Source organism: Callorhinus ursinus, unplaced genomic scaffold, assembly GCF_003265705.2.
Source record: "Callorhinus ursinus isolate GAN/ISIS: 27379988/994484 unplaced genomic scaffold, GSC_fseal_2.0 scaffold868, whole genome shotgun sequence".
Classification (NCBI taxonomy): domain Eukaryota; kingdom Metazoa; phylum Chordata; class Mammalia; order Carnivora; family Otariidae; genus Callorhinus; species Callorhinus ursinus.
Genome location: NW_027397923.1, coordinates 1 through 15,873, shown reverse-complemented (window position 1 = coordinate 15,873; position 15,873 = coordinate 1). Strand labels below are relative to the sequence as shown.

The 15,873-nt window shown below is 51.8% G+C and overlaps 1 protein-coding gene and 1 long non-coding RNA gene across 5 annotated transcripts; one reads left to right on the top strand and one right to left on the bottom strand.

Annotated features, from left to right (window-relative positions):
* The first annotated feature begins 15 nt into the window (after nt 1–15).
* LOC141372085 (uncharacterized) lies at nt 16–3,779 on the top strand. Of its 3 annotated transcripts, XR_012377413.1 has the most exons (4): nt 16–306; nt 589–750; nt 943–1,325; nt 3,230–3,779. It is a non-coding gene; the product is annotated as an uncharacterized lncRNA (long non-coding RNA). The 3 variants fall into 3 exon arrangements; XR_012377412.1 differs by lacking the exon at nt 16–306 and having other exon boundaries at nt 375–750; nt 940–1,325; XR_012377411.1 differs by lacking the exon at nt 16–306 and having other exon boundaries at nt 376–750.
* Nucleotides 3,780–7,314: 3,535 nt separating this feature from the next.
* On the bottom strand, nt 7,315–15,221 carry LOC112818830 (amine oxidase [copper-containing] 3-like). Of its 2 annotated transcripts, none has more exons than XM_073890563.1 (5): nt 15,085–15,221; nt 14,375–14,529; nt 10,275–10,559; nt 9,433–9,563; nt 7,315–9,187 (listed from the first exon to the last, which is right to left on the bottom strand). In XM_073890563.1, exons 3-5 carry the CDS (start codon nt 10,528–10,530, stop codon nt 8,912–8,914), a joined length of 663 nt encoding a protein of 220 aa, XP_073746664.1. In that variant the 5' UTR covers nt 10,531–10,559; nt 14,375–14,529; nt 15,085–15,221; the 3' UTR covers nt 7,315–8,911. The 2 variants fall into 2 exon arrangements, with proteins under 2 accessions (XP_073746664.1, XP_073746663.1); XM_073890562.1 differs by lacking the exon at nt 15,085–15,221 and adding an exon at nt 14,801–14,939.
* Nucleotides 15,222–15,873: the final 652 nt, after the last annotated feature.

Below are 15,873 nucleotides of genomic sequence, written 5' to 3'. Positions count from 1 at the left end.
CTGGGCACTGGGGGACACGGAGGGGCAGCGGGGAGGCTGGCCGGGTTTACATTCCCTCTCCACTCCTTTCTCACTCCCGCCATCACCCATGGCCGTCACCAGCACACTACACAGGGACAAAATAATGAAGATAGCCATAGTTAAATCTCCTGGATGGTCCTTAGGCTCCTGAATCATTATGCAGAATGGGAAATAGAAAGATAAAAGACAGACAGGACCTGGGTGCAGGACGTCTCTTTGAGTCTCTGGAGTTTCCTGCTCTCTGAGAGGTGCCGCTGGGCAAGAGGCATGAGGGGCACATTGAAGGTAAGCAGCCAAGGGCAGATGGTTGGGCGGGGGTGGGGGTGGAGCTGGAGGGGTCAGGGGTCAGGCCAAACTCAGGAGGTGGGGCTGAAGTAGGAACCTGGACTTTAAGTGGCCCATGTAATCCTCTGCCCTCTTGTTCCAAATCAAACACTCAGGGTCAGGGTTGGGGAACCAAGTTGGAGGAAGGGTAGGTTTTGGAAATAACACAGCTGGAGGGAGGCAAGAGGAAGAAGGAACTGGGACAGAAAGGGACTGTCCGTGGGTTCTTCCTCCACCCTCCAGATGGAACCTTTTTCTTGGCTGCGAGGCCGCAAGCGAAACTCACCTGCCCACACCTCTCCAGTGGGGTCCCCCCCCTTCCCTCCAGGCTCTGCTTCTCATCACTCTCTCCGACTCCTCACCAGCCATCAGCCAGAGCCCTGTCGGCGGGCTCCAGCTTGGAGAGTAATGCTGAGAGCACAAAGCACCTGGGCGGAGTTGGGAGGCTGAAGGGCTGAGCCAGATCTACAGTGGGGAGGCTCTGAGCACCCTAGATCACTGGAGGGGAGTAGACGGGGTGGGGAGCCAGTCAGAAATTGGGGCGGTGGGGGGCAGGTGCAGAGTGTAACAGAAATCCCTTGTCTCCCCTTTAAGCAGGACTGATGGGCCAGGTCTGAGGTCAGGGGGCTTGGAAAACTGGCTGTGGAATTAACTTAGCAGCCCACAGCCCTCAACTCCAGGAAACCCTCCACTGAAATGTTGCAGAAGCAGAGAGCGAAGCCACCTCCCATTCTCCGCCAGGTGACCTGTAAGAGGCCACCCTCATCTGGACGGCCAGGTCCTGAGGGGAATAAGGAGAGACTGAGGGTTCCACGGAGGGGACATGCTTCCCTCGTGAGCCTGGGGGAGAATCCTTTCCAACGTGGACCTGCCCAGGAAGATTTGCCTGGGAAGACGTTAGTTGGACCTTGCAGGCAGAATGCGTTCGTGGGACAGAAAGAGGAAAGACATGACGGCCAAAGGAAACAGAAGGTGCAAAGGTAAAGAAACTCAAAACAGCCCAACATGGGCAGGAAACAGCCAAAAGGTTGGTGTATTGGGTGTGAGGTGGGGACAAAATGGGGGGCAGAAGAGGTAGGATCAGGAAGTTTTGTGCGGTACCCGTTTCAAGCAAGGTCGTAATTGCGGGTAGGCAGTGAGGCGTCTCAGAACCTGGGAGAGTTAAACCAGGTAAATCGATAACAAAAAAGGCAGGTTATCCAGAAACATTAATACATCCAGCTGTAGTTTTGTTTTTGTTTTTAAAGATAGTATCTTTAAGTAATCTCTGCAATGTGGGGCTCGAACTCGCAACCCCAAGATCCAGAGGCACTTGTTCCACCCAGTGAGCCAGCCCGGCGCCCTGCATTCAGCTGTATTTTGATATGGAAACTCAAAGGGTTTTCCTTTCCCTTGTTCTTTAATGTGGTAGGGGTACTGGCGCCCATTCCAAAGTGGTGCAAAAGGCAGGGCCCTCCATCCCATAATAACTCCCCCCTTGCTGATCTGGTTTCAGACTCTGCAGAAGCTCTTTGTGGAAAAAAAGCATTTTAAATATATTTTTTAAAAGATTTTATTTATTTATTTGACAGAGAGAGACATAGCGAGAGAGGGAACACAAGCAGGGGCAGTGGGAGAGGGAGAAGCAGGCTTCCCGCCGAGCAGGGAGCCCGATGCGGGGCTCGATCCCAGGACCCTGGGACCATGACCTGAGCCGAAGGCAGACGCTTAACTGACTGAGCCACCCAGGCGCCCCAGCATTTTAAATATTTCTAATTTTAAAAATGTTCTGAAAACACTTTGATGAACAAACACAGAATGTTTGGTAAACAATCTAGAAAACATAAAGGAATATACTGTGACAAATGTACTTCCCTTTCGTCCCTCAGGTCCGAGGGACGCAGAAACGAGCCCTTTAACCAGTACCCCGTGGGTCATCCAGGGCTACTGTGGGGTGAGAGGAAAAGGAGGGAATAGGGCTTTGGCACAGGAGAAAGTGGGTGTGGGTCAACGCCCAGGGCAGGTCCCCCCTCCCATCACCACCCTAGCGAGGCTGGCCTCAGGGCCGCAGAAAGTGAACCTGATAGCCGTGACGGCTGTCACCTGAAGACTAGCTGACCACCACCCCCAAATCCCAGACTACAGAGTCTTCCCTAACCCTGAAGATGAGCAGCCCCCAAATCATGCCTGTTATTCAATTTCCCGCGAACCAGGTACCAGGGCACTGAGCTTGTTACCTGATATAGAAACATAAAGAAACATGACATTCAATCCCTACCCCTGAGGGTTGGGGAGCAGAATCCGCATCCAGGGCTCCCATCCACTGAGCAGTAACATGGAGACAAGGGACTGGAGAATTTCTTGCAGTCAGGACAGGGACTATAGCTTACGACCACGAAGGCAAGAAGGGGGTCATTGGAAACGGGCTGTGTGACATTTAGAGTAAGAAGAACCAGAATCTTTTTTTTTTTTTTTAACCACTGGCATTACAAGATACTGTCAATCTTTTTTCTTTTTTTAAGATTTTATTTATTTATTTAATAGAGAGAGAGAGCACACCCAAGCAGGGGGTAGCGGGAGAGGGAGAGGCAGGCTCCCCCCTGAGCAGGGAGCCTGATACGGGGCTTGATCCCAGGACCCTGGGGTCATGACCTGAGCCAAAGGCAGACGCTTTAACTGACTGAGCCACCCGGGCACCAGATACTGTCAATCTTAAAATTCTTTTGACAATATTCATGTAAAAAAATAGTATCTCGTTATTATTTTGTATTTACTATATTACTAGAGAGATTGAATATCTTTTCATATGTTCATTGGCTATTTGTATATCTTTTGCTAATTGCTTATTCATATTTTTTGTCCTACATACAAAGATAAAACATTTATTTTTCTGCTGGACTTACAGGATTTTTTTCCTTCGGTGACCACAGTTCTTGGTCACGCCGCTTTGAAGAATGAAGAGGTAAACCAGATGAAAAGTGGTGGGCAGCAAAGCAAAGTTTCTTGAGTGATAGTAAAGTTTATTGAGTGACAGTACAAAGCTCCCGAAGAGGGAGGGGACCTGAGAGGGTTGCCTAAGATGGACCAGGATCTAACGCCGAGACCTAGCCCTGGCCACAAGGCAGTGTGCCAGCCGGGGAACTCGAGTCCGGGCTCTTTGGGGAGTTACTGTCTCAGCTCCCAGCTAAGAACACACTGTTATGATGGCTCCCATTTCTCTAACCAGTGTTGCCAAGCAGAGGTCAACGTTCACTCCAGTAAGGTATCGCCAGGCTCTCACATGGGGAGGTGGGTCACCACTGGGGGAGAACCCTTTGCCTTGGCTGGTGGGGAAGCTGGTATATAAGAGAGGCCACCCCTGACCACCTTCTCTACGTGTCTTGCTGTCACATTATGCCCTCTGATATCGTTTCATTCAAATCTTCCCAACCGTCAGGCCCAAATACCCTAAAAACTTGCGGGAAGTGTCCCTTTTTGGAGAATTACTCAGGAGACAGGAACACGCACGCTGCTCCTCTCATTAGGACATATTTCCCTTTGAATAAACGTGGCCCCGGCCTCTATGAATGGGATGAGTTGATCCCTGGGAGCCAGGGTCCACCCCCAGCCTGCAGGCTGAAGACTGGGCCCCAGAACATGGTATCTGAGCAGAGCTGCCACCCCAGAGGCCTTGAGCGGTCGGCTGGGCCCACCTGGTCCCTCACAGGTCAAGCTCCTCTTGGATCTGCATTGTAGGGGGACAGCTCTGGCTATGGCGTGGGTATGGGTGGATGCTTGGGTATGGGACAGACTAGAGGCAGAGGGCCAGGGTGAGGCCAGCGACCTCGAGGACAGAGGAGAAGGCATGAGTCTGAGATGTTTAAGGGCAGAGGTGATGGGGCCAGGTGCCTGACTGGGTGTGGGTAGGTGAGAATGAGCACAGTGTCTTAGGTGACACAAAGGTTTCCTGTGACCTGATGGGCTTTTTTCCAGAAAGGATGTACCTGAAGAGCAGCAAGTTTAAGGGAGAACCAACAAGGTTGAGTTTGAGGTGCTCATGGGAAGTCCCTGTATAGATGCCTAGAAATAGGGCCATTGGCTCTATGGGTCTTGGGCGTAGGAGAGGTGTTTTAAGCTAGAAATCCAGATTTGGGCCAACAACAAGTATTAGCAGTTCAAGTAAGAGAGGCTGAGATCACCTGGGGGGGACTTCTGGACAGAGAAGAGAGGAGACCCAAGACAGAGTCCTGGAAAATGCCAAGGTTTGGGGCTATGTGGGCTGGTGGGGGGGGGGCAGAGGTAAAGGAGCCATCGTGGAAGATTGTGAAGCAGCAAATACGGACAAGGAGGGTCAGAATGTGGGGAAGTCAAGACAGGAGAGAATTTCAAGAAGGGGGTAGGCAGTGTTGTCAAATGTCACTGAGAGGTCCAGAAGGTAGGTGCCCGGAAAGGCCCATTGATTAGAAGTCACTGGTGACCTTTGTTGGGGCAGCGTCTGTGGATGTGGGCCAGCAGAGGGAGGGCAGCGGGTGGAGGAGTGATGGGGGTGGGGCACTCCTTGGAGGAAGGTGTTTTTGTGAAGGCACAGGCGGAGAGAAGACCCCCGCCCGGGAGATGCAGGGTCCCCGGGGAAGGCTTGGCAAGATGAGAGTCGAGAAGAGCCAGTCAAGAGGCAGAGAGGGAAAATACAAGCGGAGGAGCGGATAACTGAAGGAGAACCTTCTGGAAGGAGCCCGAAGGGTGGGGTTCCCCCTTAACCAGGTAAAGAGGCTGTGGAATTAATGAGTCCATCCTCATCGCCAAATCCAGTCAAAGAAGCCGTCAGGGGGGCGCCAGGTACTTTCTCTTTTATAGGGGTTTAATTTTTTTCAGACCCACTTTGTACCATATGAAGTCTACAAGGATGATCTAACCAATTATCGCATAACCACACCGACTTCAGAAGAGCCTGATTGTTGGGTGGGATTTTTTCTTCAGCAACTGACTTTCCCAAGCGATCCGTTAATTGAACTATAATAACTCTTCCATTCAGGAGGTAATGGGCTGCTGGGAGAAAGACCAGTCAGGGGCCGGAGATCCCACCTCATTTTCCCAGCAAGCTCGGCAGAAGGTGGGAGGAGAAAGGCATCCAGATGTGGGGTTCTGATCGGGGTGCTCTGAAACAGGGCCTCATGGGGCCAGACTCTCCACAGGAGTCTGCCGGGGGGGCCCTGCCACAGTTCAGGCCACCACCATTTCTTACTTCTGACTCACTGCCCATGGCCAGGTCTTCTGTCAGCTCCATTCTTTGTAGCTGGGCCAAAGGGAATGTCCTGAAAGGCAAATCTGACTCTTGTCACTCCTTGCCCCAAATCCTTTCATGACTCTGCATTTTTCTTTAGGGTAACCGTGGCTTACAAGAACACGCTTCGTCTGTCCCCTGCTTGTCCCTCCAGGCTTCCTTAGAGCCCATATGCCTATCAATGAACTTAAGTACTTGGATGGTGCCGCTTTGTCACCTCCTGGCCTTTGATCACGCTGTTTCCCCAGCCTGGAAAATTCTCTCCCTTGTCCTCCTTGTCCCAAGTTTAGACATCGTGTCCCACAGGAAGCCTTCCACAGTCCCTAAGTTTGAGTCAGGAGCCCCTGCTCTTGTCCTCCTCTCTCCTCCCTGCAGTCCTGACTGCAACTCTCCTTTCCTAGCCTCCCTCCTCCGAGGACAAAAATTGTGCGTCTTATTCACTAACGCATCCTAGTGCCTCGCATGTGCCTGGCCCTTAGAAGGCGCACTATAAATCTTTGTTGGATGTATGAAGGAATCCTCTTGCACTTGGAGCTGGAGCCCTTCCCAGGGGCTGCAGGAGGAGAGCAGAGGCAGGAGAACACATGTTGTGCTCCTTCCAGAACGTTCTAGTGTCTACATTCCTAGAGAAGTCCCAGCTATGCCCTCTGAGCTAAGCCTCAGGCTCTCCTTGTCCAGCTCCTGTTAGGGCAAGGGGCCCATGTCCTAAAGATTTTAGCTTTGGGGGCACTGGTTCCTTCAGAACTTAACATGCTTGGTAAGTATTCACTCCTATCACTGGATCACAAATGTGAGGCCAACATTCTAAGCTAGCCTCAGTGGTCTAAGGAAGAGACTAGGTTTGGGTAGGGGGCTGGGAATCCACCCCGCGGCCCTTCTGACCCCAGCTGGGCAGGCGTTCTAATGATCCACATGTCCCTCCTGCCTCCTCTCATTTGAGGCTGGAACATGTGGTGTCACCCCTGTGAGGAAATGTAAAGACACAACCACACACACAAGCTGGTGAGCATTCACACCCACTCACACATATGACCGCGTACAAACACTCATGTTCTTTGGTGTGGACGTGGGTTTCAAGGTCATGAGATTCACGTGAGTGTGATGGGCTGGGGGGAGGGGCGGACACCAGCATTCCCGCCTTCCCTTTCCCCCAGCACTGACCGCCGTGCGGCTGGTCATAAGAAGGAGCCATACAAGGTGGAAAACCGATCTGCTCGTGATAGAGAAAGTACTCAGGTCAGGGAGAGAGGAAGTACAAGGTCCGTATCGGAGTCACGGTTGGCCTTAGCATCCATGGCTTTTCTCCTCTGTCCCAGGCTTCAGTGGCTTCTCGCCCTCAATCTCCGTGTTCTGTCACTCCGGCTTCCAGCTCAGGCAGTGCCATAAATGAACCCGGCCCAGGCTCTCAGCAGGCAGAAGTCACCTCTCTCCATTGCTTCCCATTGTCCCCTCTTTTAAGAGACACAGAGAGGAAACAAGAGAGGGACAGAGATGGAGACAGGGAGAGAGAGAGAGAGCACGACCGAGGCTTAAGATTGTCTTCAGGGCTGGACAGGCAAGAGAAGCGCACAGGAGTTATCCACCAGAGGCCACATCCATTTCTCTGGGTCTCAGAGACCGACCAAATCGAGTCCCTGGGTCCATATTCATTCACTTTACTTTACCCCTACCCTCACCCCTTCTTAAAAGACTTGTCAGTAGCAAACCAACCAACCAACCAACAAGTCAGGTCCTGTTTGGGCCCATTTTTTATTTATTTTGAATAGGTAATACAGTCACATGGCTCAAATTTCAAAACACACAAAAGGGTATGGAGTGCTAAGTCTCCTCCTTCCTCTTTCCCCACCCTTCCCCAAAAGCAACCAGTATCACTGGTTTCTTCTGGATATGCATATATAGTAAATATGTATAGTTTCCCCCTTTCTACCACACAAAGGCAAAGCGCACCACACACACTTCCGTGCCTTGCCGTTTTCACTCGAAGATCTTTCCCTATTAGTACACACAGAGTACTCGAGTACTAGTACTCGAGTACTCTAGGACTCCAGTACTAGCTGGAGCTGCACAGCCCTGCATTATAAGGCTGCGTAGGAGTTCAGTTAACCAATCCTCGAGGAAAGGATGTGCCTGTAGTTCCAATCTCTCACCATGGGCGCACCCGCCCCTCACCCAGAGCCCCTGAGAGACAGCATGGTGGGAGCCAGCCCCCAGCTCATTTGCGTGGCCACAAGTGGTGGCCACTGGAGTTCCAAGGTCTCAGAGCTTCCCACCGTTGGCGCCCCCCTGCTGTCCGTGTCCGCTGCTGCGGAGTCTGTGCGCTCACTGGTCACACACACGCCTGGCCCAGATGACCGCCCCTCATCACCCCGGTACCCACAGGTCCGCCTCAGATGCTAACTTGAGAGGCTGCCGTGAGACCGTCCTTTGCCAGAAAGTGCAAAGCAGGCGAATACAAAGCGGCCGAGGGGACTTGCGGGAATTACAGCCTGCCCCGGGACAGGGGTGGGGACAACTCCTACTCTAGTCTGTGACAGACACAGGGGGACAGACAGGGATTGTCCTCTCAAACCAGAGGTCCCTTGCATTTTGAGACTTCCATGGGCAGAGAGCCGGGAGAGGAGACCTAAATTAGAAATGAAGACGAGGGGAGCATCGGGACAGAGGCATATCCTCTCAGGCCTGGGAGGGAAATCCGAGGCTGTAAGAGCAGGTGGCGACAGGAGGAGGCGGAAGTAGGCAAGGGAAGGAAGAGGGAGAGGAGAAGTTGGGTAAGAGGAATGTGGGCTAAGGACCCCCTTCTAGCTCCTCCGTGGAGGCGTAGGCCTGGCAGGAGCCCTGCCCTGGAGCGTCTAGGGGACTAGCCCCAGCGCCGCAACACCATCCTCACCTTCCGAGGAAGGAACTGAGGAGGCTCAGGAGATGGGTTGAAAAACAACAGGGGAAAGCCGGAAAGCAAAAAAAAAAACAAAACAAAACCACAAAAAAACAGGAGTCTTCTGGGAAAAGCTTGGCCATCAGTCCGGGCTTCAGCTGGCCATTCTTCTCTGTGGGACGGGAACCCAGCAGGTCTGGGGTCAACAAAGCTGAGTCATGTCTCTGCCCCTCCCCCAGTGCCAGGCATCACAGGCTCAGGATGCTCCCAGCAGGGAGGGGGTGTCAGGGAGGGCGACAGAGAGGGGGCCTGGGGAGAAGGGGAGGCAGGGAGCCTTGGGCTGGAAGGAAGGAAGAGAAGAGGGCGCCAGGCCGCCTGGCCCAGCACCTACCGCTCCCCTCCCCACGCACCCTGGCCCTGGGGCCCCTGACCATATTTCCCGCCCCGGGGACCCCCTAGTTGTGAGAGAAGCCCCCATGGGAGAAGGCAGGGAGGTCTGGGGCGCAGGCAGCAGCCTGGGGAAGGCAAGCCAGGGGGTTGGCCTCGCAGGCCCCGGCACCCTGGTCCTCCCGGAAATAGACCGAGTCCGCAGACTCGAAGGAGGGGTCCTGGTCAAAGAAGTTGTAGGGTCGGAGGAAGAAGCCCACACCATTCCCCACCGTCACCGTGCTGGGAACGTCTTCTGCGTGTGGGATGTGCAGGAAACCAGCCGTCACCCAGGCCACCAAGTCCTGGCAGGGGAGAAAAAAGAGGGTCCTGAGGCCTGGCTTTGTGAGGGACAGGCCCGCCTCCTCCAGCAGCCTCGGGTGTGAGGATTCCCCTTGCCAGCCCAGGAAGAATATGAAATCACAAAGCTTTCTTTCTTGGTAGGTCCTAAAGACCCCCAAGGAATGTGGCTTTAGGAGTGAACAAGGTGGCTCATCCTTGCTTCCTTTGCCTCCCCCTCTTGCTTCCACCCCCTCCACGGTCAATGGACCTCTCCAGCGATGGTCTCATTGTTGATGAAGTCAGCGAAGTCCACGGTGGGAGTCCAAGGGTCGTTCAAATTGTAGATGCTGGTGCTGCTTCGCTCCGCCTCCTTCCGCTGGGTCACCGCCAGATGGTACCCCATAGGAGATTTGGATTCGATCACGAGGTCACCAAGCTGTCCTACTGCCCGAAGCTGCACTGAAGAGGGAACACAAAGGGGAAATGAGCACAAAGGTCTCGCGGTGTCGAGCCTCATTTTCATTCTCTGTACACTTGTTCTCTTTCTGTCTCTCTGTCCCATAGAGTTCCTGAGTTTGTTCCATATCCTGTATTACCAACGTCCACCGGCCCACTGTTCAGACCTCAGATAGGAATGTCATCCTCACGCGTCCATCCAGATCTGAGCCCGCACCGTGGACGCATGTGTGTAGATGTGGCCTGATTCCCATCTTCAGTCCATTCCAGGATGTCAAATGCCTGGATGTTAGGGCATGTTCCCTCAGATCCGTGTTCCTCTCTTACTCTTTGTTTTCTCCTCCAACTTTTATTGTGAACATTTTAAACGTGCAGAAAAGTTGAAAGAATGGCCCAGTGAACACCCATGAACCCACAACCTAGATTCCACCTTCAACATCTTATTATATTTGAGTCAGCATGGAGTTCTCCATCTATGCGTCCATCCAGTAGGCTTCATTTGGAGTAGCGTTAAGATTGTGGCCTCAGGAATGTGTGTGTGTGTGATTGTGTGTGTGCATGCACACCCACGGGAGATTGGGGCCAAGTAGCTTCTCAGCAACATGGGCCCTTCTTATGGTCCACCTCCTCCAGTGCTGACACCCGCCACTCACCTCCCCCAGCTGAAGGCTCTCTCCAAGGAGCTGTTCTGCGGCAGCGGCTCCCCAGCAAAGCTGAGCAGCTGGATGCGGTAGCCCCGCGGGTGACCCCACTTGTTGCTGTGGTTGCTGGCCAGGTACACGTAGTGGGGGAGGGCGCCTCCCAGGGGGAAGGCGGCCTGCTCCTCGGTCTCCAGCAGCTTCCGGGTCACCTGCAGCCTCTGCATCTGGTGCTCGGGGCTCCAGGGTACCGCCGTGGGGACATAGGTCATGTCCTCAGCCCAGACCCAGTTCTCCAGTCCTGCGGGGCGGGCGGGGGGTGGGGTGGGGTGGAGGCAGGTGGGGGGAGGGAGGGCTGGTAATGCAGCTGCCCTGTCCCCTCTGGACTCTGTCCCTGCCCCGCCACTCACCGCTTCAGAGTGGGGCCAAGGAGAAACCCAGAATGGAGTGTGTCCCTGCTTCCCTTCCCTCCACCCAAGATAGCCCTGACCCAGAGATTTGGAGAAGGTCTTTCTGCCTAATGTCATCTTTGGTAATAATGCTGGATGCCTTGTGACTGGGCCTCCACTGACGTCCTCCCTTTGAGGGCCTGCAAGGGAGGATGGTTGACCTGAAGTTGGAGCAGCCTAGCAGGCAATGTGCAGTCAGATTCCTTCTGACCCTATGCCTCATGTGTGAAGCCCTATAGCGTCACCAGAACTGCCTTATCATGAACATAGGAACAGTGGTTGCTCACCTTCACTCCTCCTCAAGGAGCTCTGCACCGCAGGGCACTGAGGCTTTACTTGCACTGCAGCCTTATAAAGGAGGAACTACACCTGTGCCCATTGAGAATTTAAGTTTAGGCTTAATTTAAGGCTTAGAGAATTTAAGTAACGTGCTCTGGCTTGTCACCAAGGGTATGTGGTTACCATGACGGTGGTGCTGGCGACCCCAGTCTTACTCTGGGGTCTGCACTGCCCACACAGCGGCACACACAGGAGAGCCACATTGAGGGGGCACACCCCATGCAGACAGCAGTGGTGCAGGCCAGAGGGAAGGAAAATCGGAGCCAGGGCCCGATGCTGCCGGAGCTTCGTGGTGCTTCCTATCATCTGGGGTTTGGCAAGGAATTAAGAACAGGGCCAAAGGCACGGTCTGTTCCTTGAACTCTGGGAATTTTGAATGATTTTTATCAGAATCTCACTAGGTACCCTATTAGGAGTCAACTTAAGGGATCTGAGACCAAAGAGCAATAAACGAACACAAGCCAAAGCAGAGAGCAGAGACTGATGAAGCAGACTCCCGCTTTCCTTTTGTGGATTCACTGACCCTCCGTCCACACCCCAGGGTTTCTACCCATAGGTGACAATTAAAGGCCAACAGTTCTTTCCGGAACATCCACACAGTGGGCTCATATGGACAACAATGACAGCAACAATGGCTAATACTTCTCACTACTTGTCAGGCACGGTTCAAAGAGTTTGAAGAGACGTCCTCGCTTAGGTACAGAGATAAAGAGAGATGTGTGTGTCAGGTGGAATACATATGCATCTTTTCTAGTTAAGTCCAATGAGTGAGCCTAAAAGCAATGATGTCCCATTGCTAATGAGCACTCCTGGTACCCTGGGCTTGGTTTCTAAAGAGTATCCTCCAGTAAAAAGGAACCAGAGCTCCTTGGAGAGGGGGTTGGGTTCCAGGGCTGGAGCAGGGAAAATACAAGATCAAATTGGAATATCCTGGGGCGCCTGGGTGGCTCAGTCAGTTAGGCATCTGTCTTTGGCTCAGGTCATGATCTCAGGGTCCTGGAATTGAGCCCTGCATCGGGCTCCCTGCTCAGCGGGGATTCTGCTTCTCCCTCTCCTTCTGCCTCTCCCCCTGCTTGTGCTCTGTCTCTCTCTCTCAGATGAATAAAAAAAAATTGGAACATCCTGTGGTGCCAAAAAGAAAGAAGCACTCCAAAAAGGATGGAGGCATATCGAAAGGACACAAGAACCAACTGGAAGCATCTCCCAATGACCAATATTGGAACAGTGCAAGGAACAGAATAAATAACACTGCTGGGTTGTAAACCTTAAGATAAAATAAATATCCATGAATCAATGCAGTTATGAATAATTACATGCATAAATCAATGTAAAAGGAGGATAACTTTTCCTTTGGAGAATTCTAATTAATCAATGTATAAAGAATAAAGAAAAAAATTGAGATGACCAGTAGGGAAATATTGCAGTAATAATTCTTGCAAAAAAAAAAAAAGTCTACCAACAGATGCTAAAAATCAGTGGGCAAGAATTTAAGAAGAAAAGAAATAGGATATTTGCATAGCATCACAGTAATTGCCCCAAGATATTGATTAACTGCAAATGGAAAAATGCTAACTTTTTAAAAAAGATTTTATTTACTTATTTATTTATTTATTTATTTATTTATTTATTTGACAGAGAGAGAGAGAGAGAGCACAGCAGGGGGAACTGACAGACAGAGGGAGAGGGAGAAGCAGGCTTCCTGCTGAGCAGAGAGCCCAAAGTGGGGCTTGATCCCAGAACCCTGGGCTCATGACCCAAGCTGAAGACAGACACTTAACTGACTGAGCCACCCAGGTGCCCTGGAAAAGTAGTAACTTGTGCAATGGAGAAAGCCAGAAGACACCATCTTAACCAAGTTCTTGAGGTCAACATCTCTGGTAATAAGACATCTCAACCTCATGTACCCCTTGATATTATGCACTGTGAAGGGCATAATGTCATTTCTCTGGTTTTCTTGCAAAAAAAAGGAAGTACAATCTCAATCTTAGCATGAGAAAATAACAGAGAAATCAGATTTGAAAGATGCTGTATAAAATAATGACCCAAATCTTCCTTAGTGTCAAGGTCATGAAAGACAAGAAAAGCCTAAGGAGCTGTCATAGATTGGAGGAAACTAAGAAGAAAAGTTACCTAAATGCAGTGTGGGATCCTGGATTAGATCCTGGAACAGAAAAAGAAAGTTAATGAAAGAACTAATGAAACTCTAATAAGGTCTGTAGTTTAGTTAATAGTACTGTAATAATGTTAATCTCCTGGTTTTGATTGCCATACTGTGGTTGTGTAAGATGTTAACATTAGGGGGAACTGGGTGAAGGGTATATGGGAACTGGACAACGTTTGCAACTTTTCTTAAGTCTAAAATTATTTCAAAAGAGAAAGCGTTTTTGGGGCACCAGACTGGCTCAGTCGGAAAAGCAAGCAAATCTCAATCTTGGGGTTGTGAGTTCGAGTCCCATGCTGGGTGTAGAGATTATTGAAAGAAAGAAAGATTTTTTTTTTTTTTAAAGAGAAAGCATCTTAAAGTACTCATCATTAATCCTCAAATAGTCTTACTAAGAATGCACTGTTACACCATTTTTACACTTGGGTAAAGTGAGGCACAGAGCAGTTAAACATAAAAGTGTTTCTATCATACACATTTTTCAAGGCACTCCACATGTTCTCCACTCCTCTGTTAGAATGTAAGCCTCTTGAGAGTAGGGATGTTGTTTCTTTTGTTAAATTGCATTAATGCAGTGATTGGCACAAATATGCATTCATGGGGAGCCTGGGTGGCCAGTCAGTTAGGCGTCCGACTCTTGATTTCAGTTTAGGTCATGATCTCAGAGTCATGAGACGGAGCTCCACATTGGGCTCCGTTCCTGGTGTAGAACCGGCATAAGATTCTCTCTCTTTCCCTCTGCCCCTCCCCCTGCTCCCTCTCTCTAAAAAAGAGAAAACGGATTTAGTAACTGTTGCTTGCATGAATGATATGCAGTTATCTGAAAAAACAGAGGTGGCAAAATATATGTATGTTATGAATCAAATTTGGTAATAAAAATTTGAAATATTTATATCAGTATGTCATATTTATAGATGGTATACAATATAACAAATGTTATAATTTATTAAATATTGCAGATGCCATATTTTAAAATATGGAAGAATTTTATTTTTAAGTATGCAAGAATAACCGATCTGCTAAGGATGAAAATCTCTGTGGAATCCGACTTTCACCTTTACTTCATATGTTTTTATATTTTTAATGTTTCAGTGACAGTTCTTAAAGCTAGGCATGGAGACCTCAGCCCCCTCTGCGGGAATCCTTGCTTCCCCAGGGATGTCTTACCTCCTACATCCAGATCCACCTTGAAGTGGGCGCTGTGGGTGTGCACGGTGCCCAGCGTGTGCTCCCCAACCTGGTTCCCGTACCTTCGGGCGGCACCAAAGAGGAATGCTGAGCTGATGTAGCCGGTGGCGTGGAATCGGACTTCTATGGCCCCACTGGAATGGAAGACCATATCCCACAGGTAGTCATAATTGAGCAAGGTCGACACAGATCTGACCACCAGCACTGTCTCTACAAGGCCCCCAAAATAATGGGAGTAGAAATTTGAGTGGTGTCGCCTCAGGGGGAGGCCCTGGTTCTGTTCGAACACACAAATGGCATCACGTATTGTCTTGGGGGTGTGGGATTCCAGAAGGAAGTGCCAGTCCACGTAGGTGGCCAGGTAGGGGCAGTCCACCCCCCGGGTCAGGGGAGTGGAGTACTTGCCCATGCCAAAGCTGCCATCCATATAGCGGGTCAGCATTGCTGCAGGGGAATTTCCACCATAGACGACCAAGGCCTCCTGGAAGCTGATCTCATAAGCTAGTCGTTCTCCCCGGAAGCGGATGTCAAAGATCCTGGGGCCACTGAAAGCTCCAAGGCCAAAGGAGAAAGTCCACCACGAGGAGGTCACTCGACTCCCCTGGACACTGAAGCGGGGGCCCTGGGGATGGACCTGCAGAGGAGGAGCCGGACCGGGGGCCCCTGGGACTTGAGGGACCAGGGCCCACCTGTGCCATTGTCTGGGATCAGCACCACGTTCACCAGGCCAGCCTCAAACTGGTCCTCCAGCTGGGCCAAACTCTCGTAGTAGCGGCCTTGAAAGAACACCTTCTGGATGGCCCAGCGGGCAGGGTCCAGAGCCTTGTGGTCTACCAGCAACTCCAACCCCATGGGGTGCAGGAAGAACCCAGCCCCTGAGACGTTGTAGTAGAGGCCAAACCAGGCGGCCCGGTCCCCTGACTGCAAGCCTCGGGGGGCCGTGGGCATCGTCACCAGGTTCTGTCCTTGGCGCTTATAGAAGCAGCAGTGGTGCAGGAGCCCAGCAGCCTGGGGCAGCTCTCTGTCGAAGATCAGCTGGTTTATGTCCAGGTACTCTCGCATCAGCACGGGGCGGCGGTGGTAGGGCAGGGGGCCCCCGTGACGCTCCACCGTCACATCCCGCAGGTAGGAGGGCCGGGGCAGTGGCCCCACCACCAGCTCACTCACGTTGGGCTGGGGTTGTCCGCCAAAGAAGACGATGGCCAGTGCCTCCCGGGCAGGTGGGGGGCTCCCCCTGTCCAGGTGGGCCAGGGCTGCGGCCTTGGGGGGCAGGTGCAGCTCCACCGAGAAGACGCAGTTGTCCGAGGGGCGGGCCTGGGCTGCATCCACCAGGCCTGGCCCTAGCTGCCGGGTCAGGAAGCTCATCACGGCCGTCAGCTCCTCTCGGCTCAGGTCTGCAAACGGCTGGCTCTGGCCGGGGTGTGTCCCGGGCTGGGCACTGGGGGACACGGAGGGGCAGCGGGGAGGCTGGCCGGGTT

What these genes read in the sequence shown, in the direction of transcription:
- LOC112818830 (XM_073890563.1), bottom strand. Translation starts at nt 10,530, where the DNA reads ATGACCTATGTCCCCACGGCGGTACCCTGGAGCCCCGAGCACCAGATG. An exon ending in GAGAGCCTTCAGCTGGGGGA is followed by an intron (nt 9,564 to 10,274) that starts GGTGAGTGGCGG and finishes AATCTCCTATGG; the next exon opens with GGTACCATCTGGCGGTGACC. An exon ending in ATGAGACCATCGCTGGAGAG is followed by an intron (nt 9,188 to 9,432) that starts GTCCATTGACCG and finishes CTCCCCTGCCAG; the next exon opens with GACTTGGTGGCCTGGGTGAC.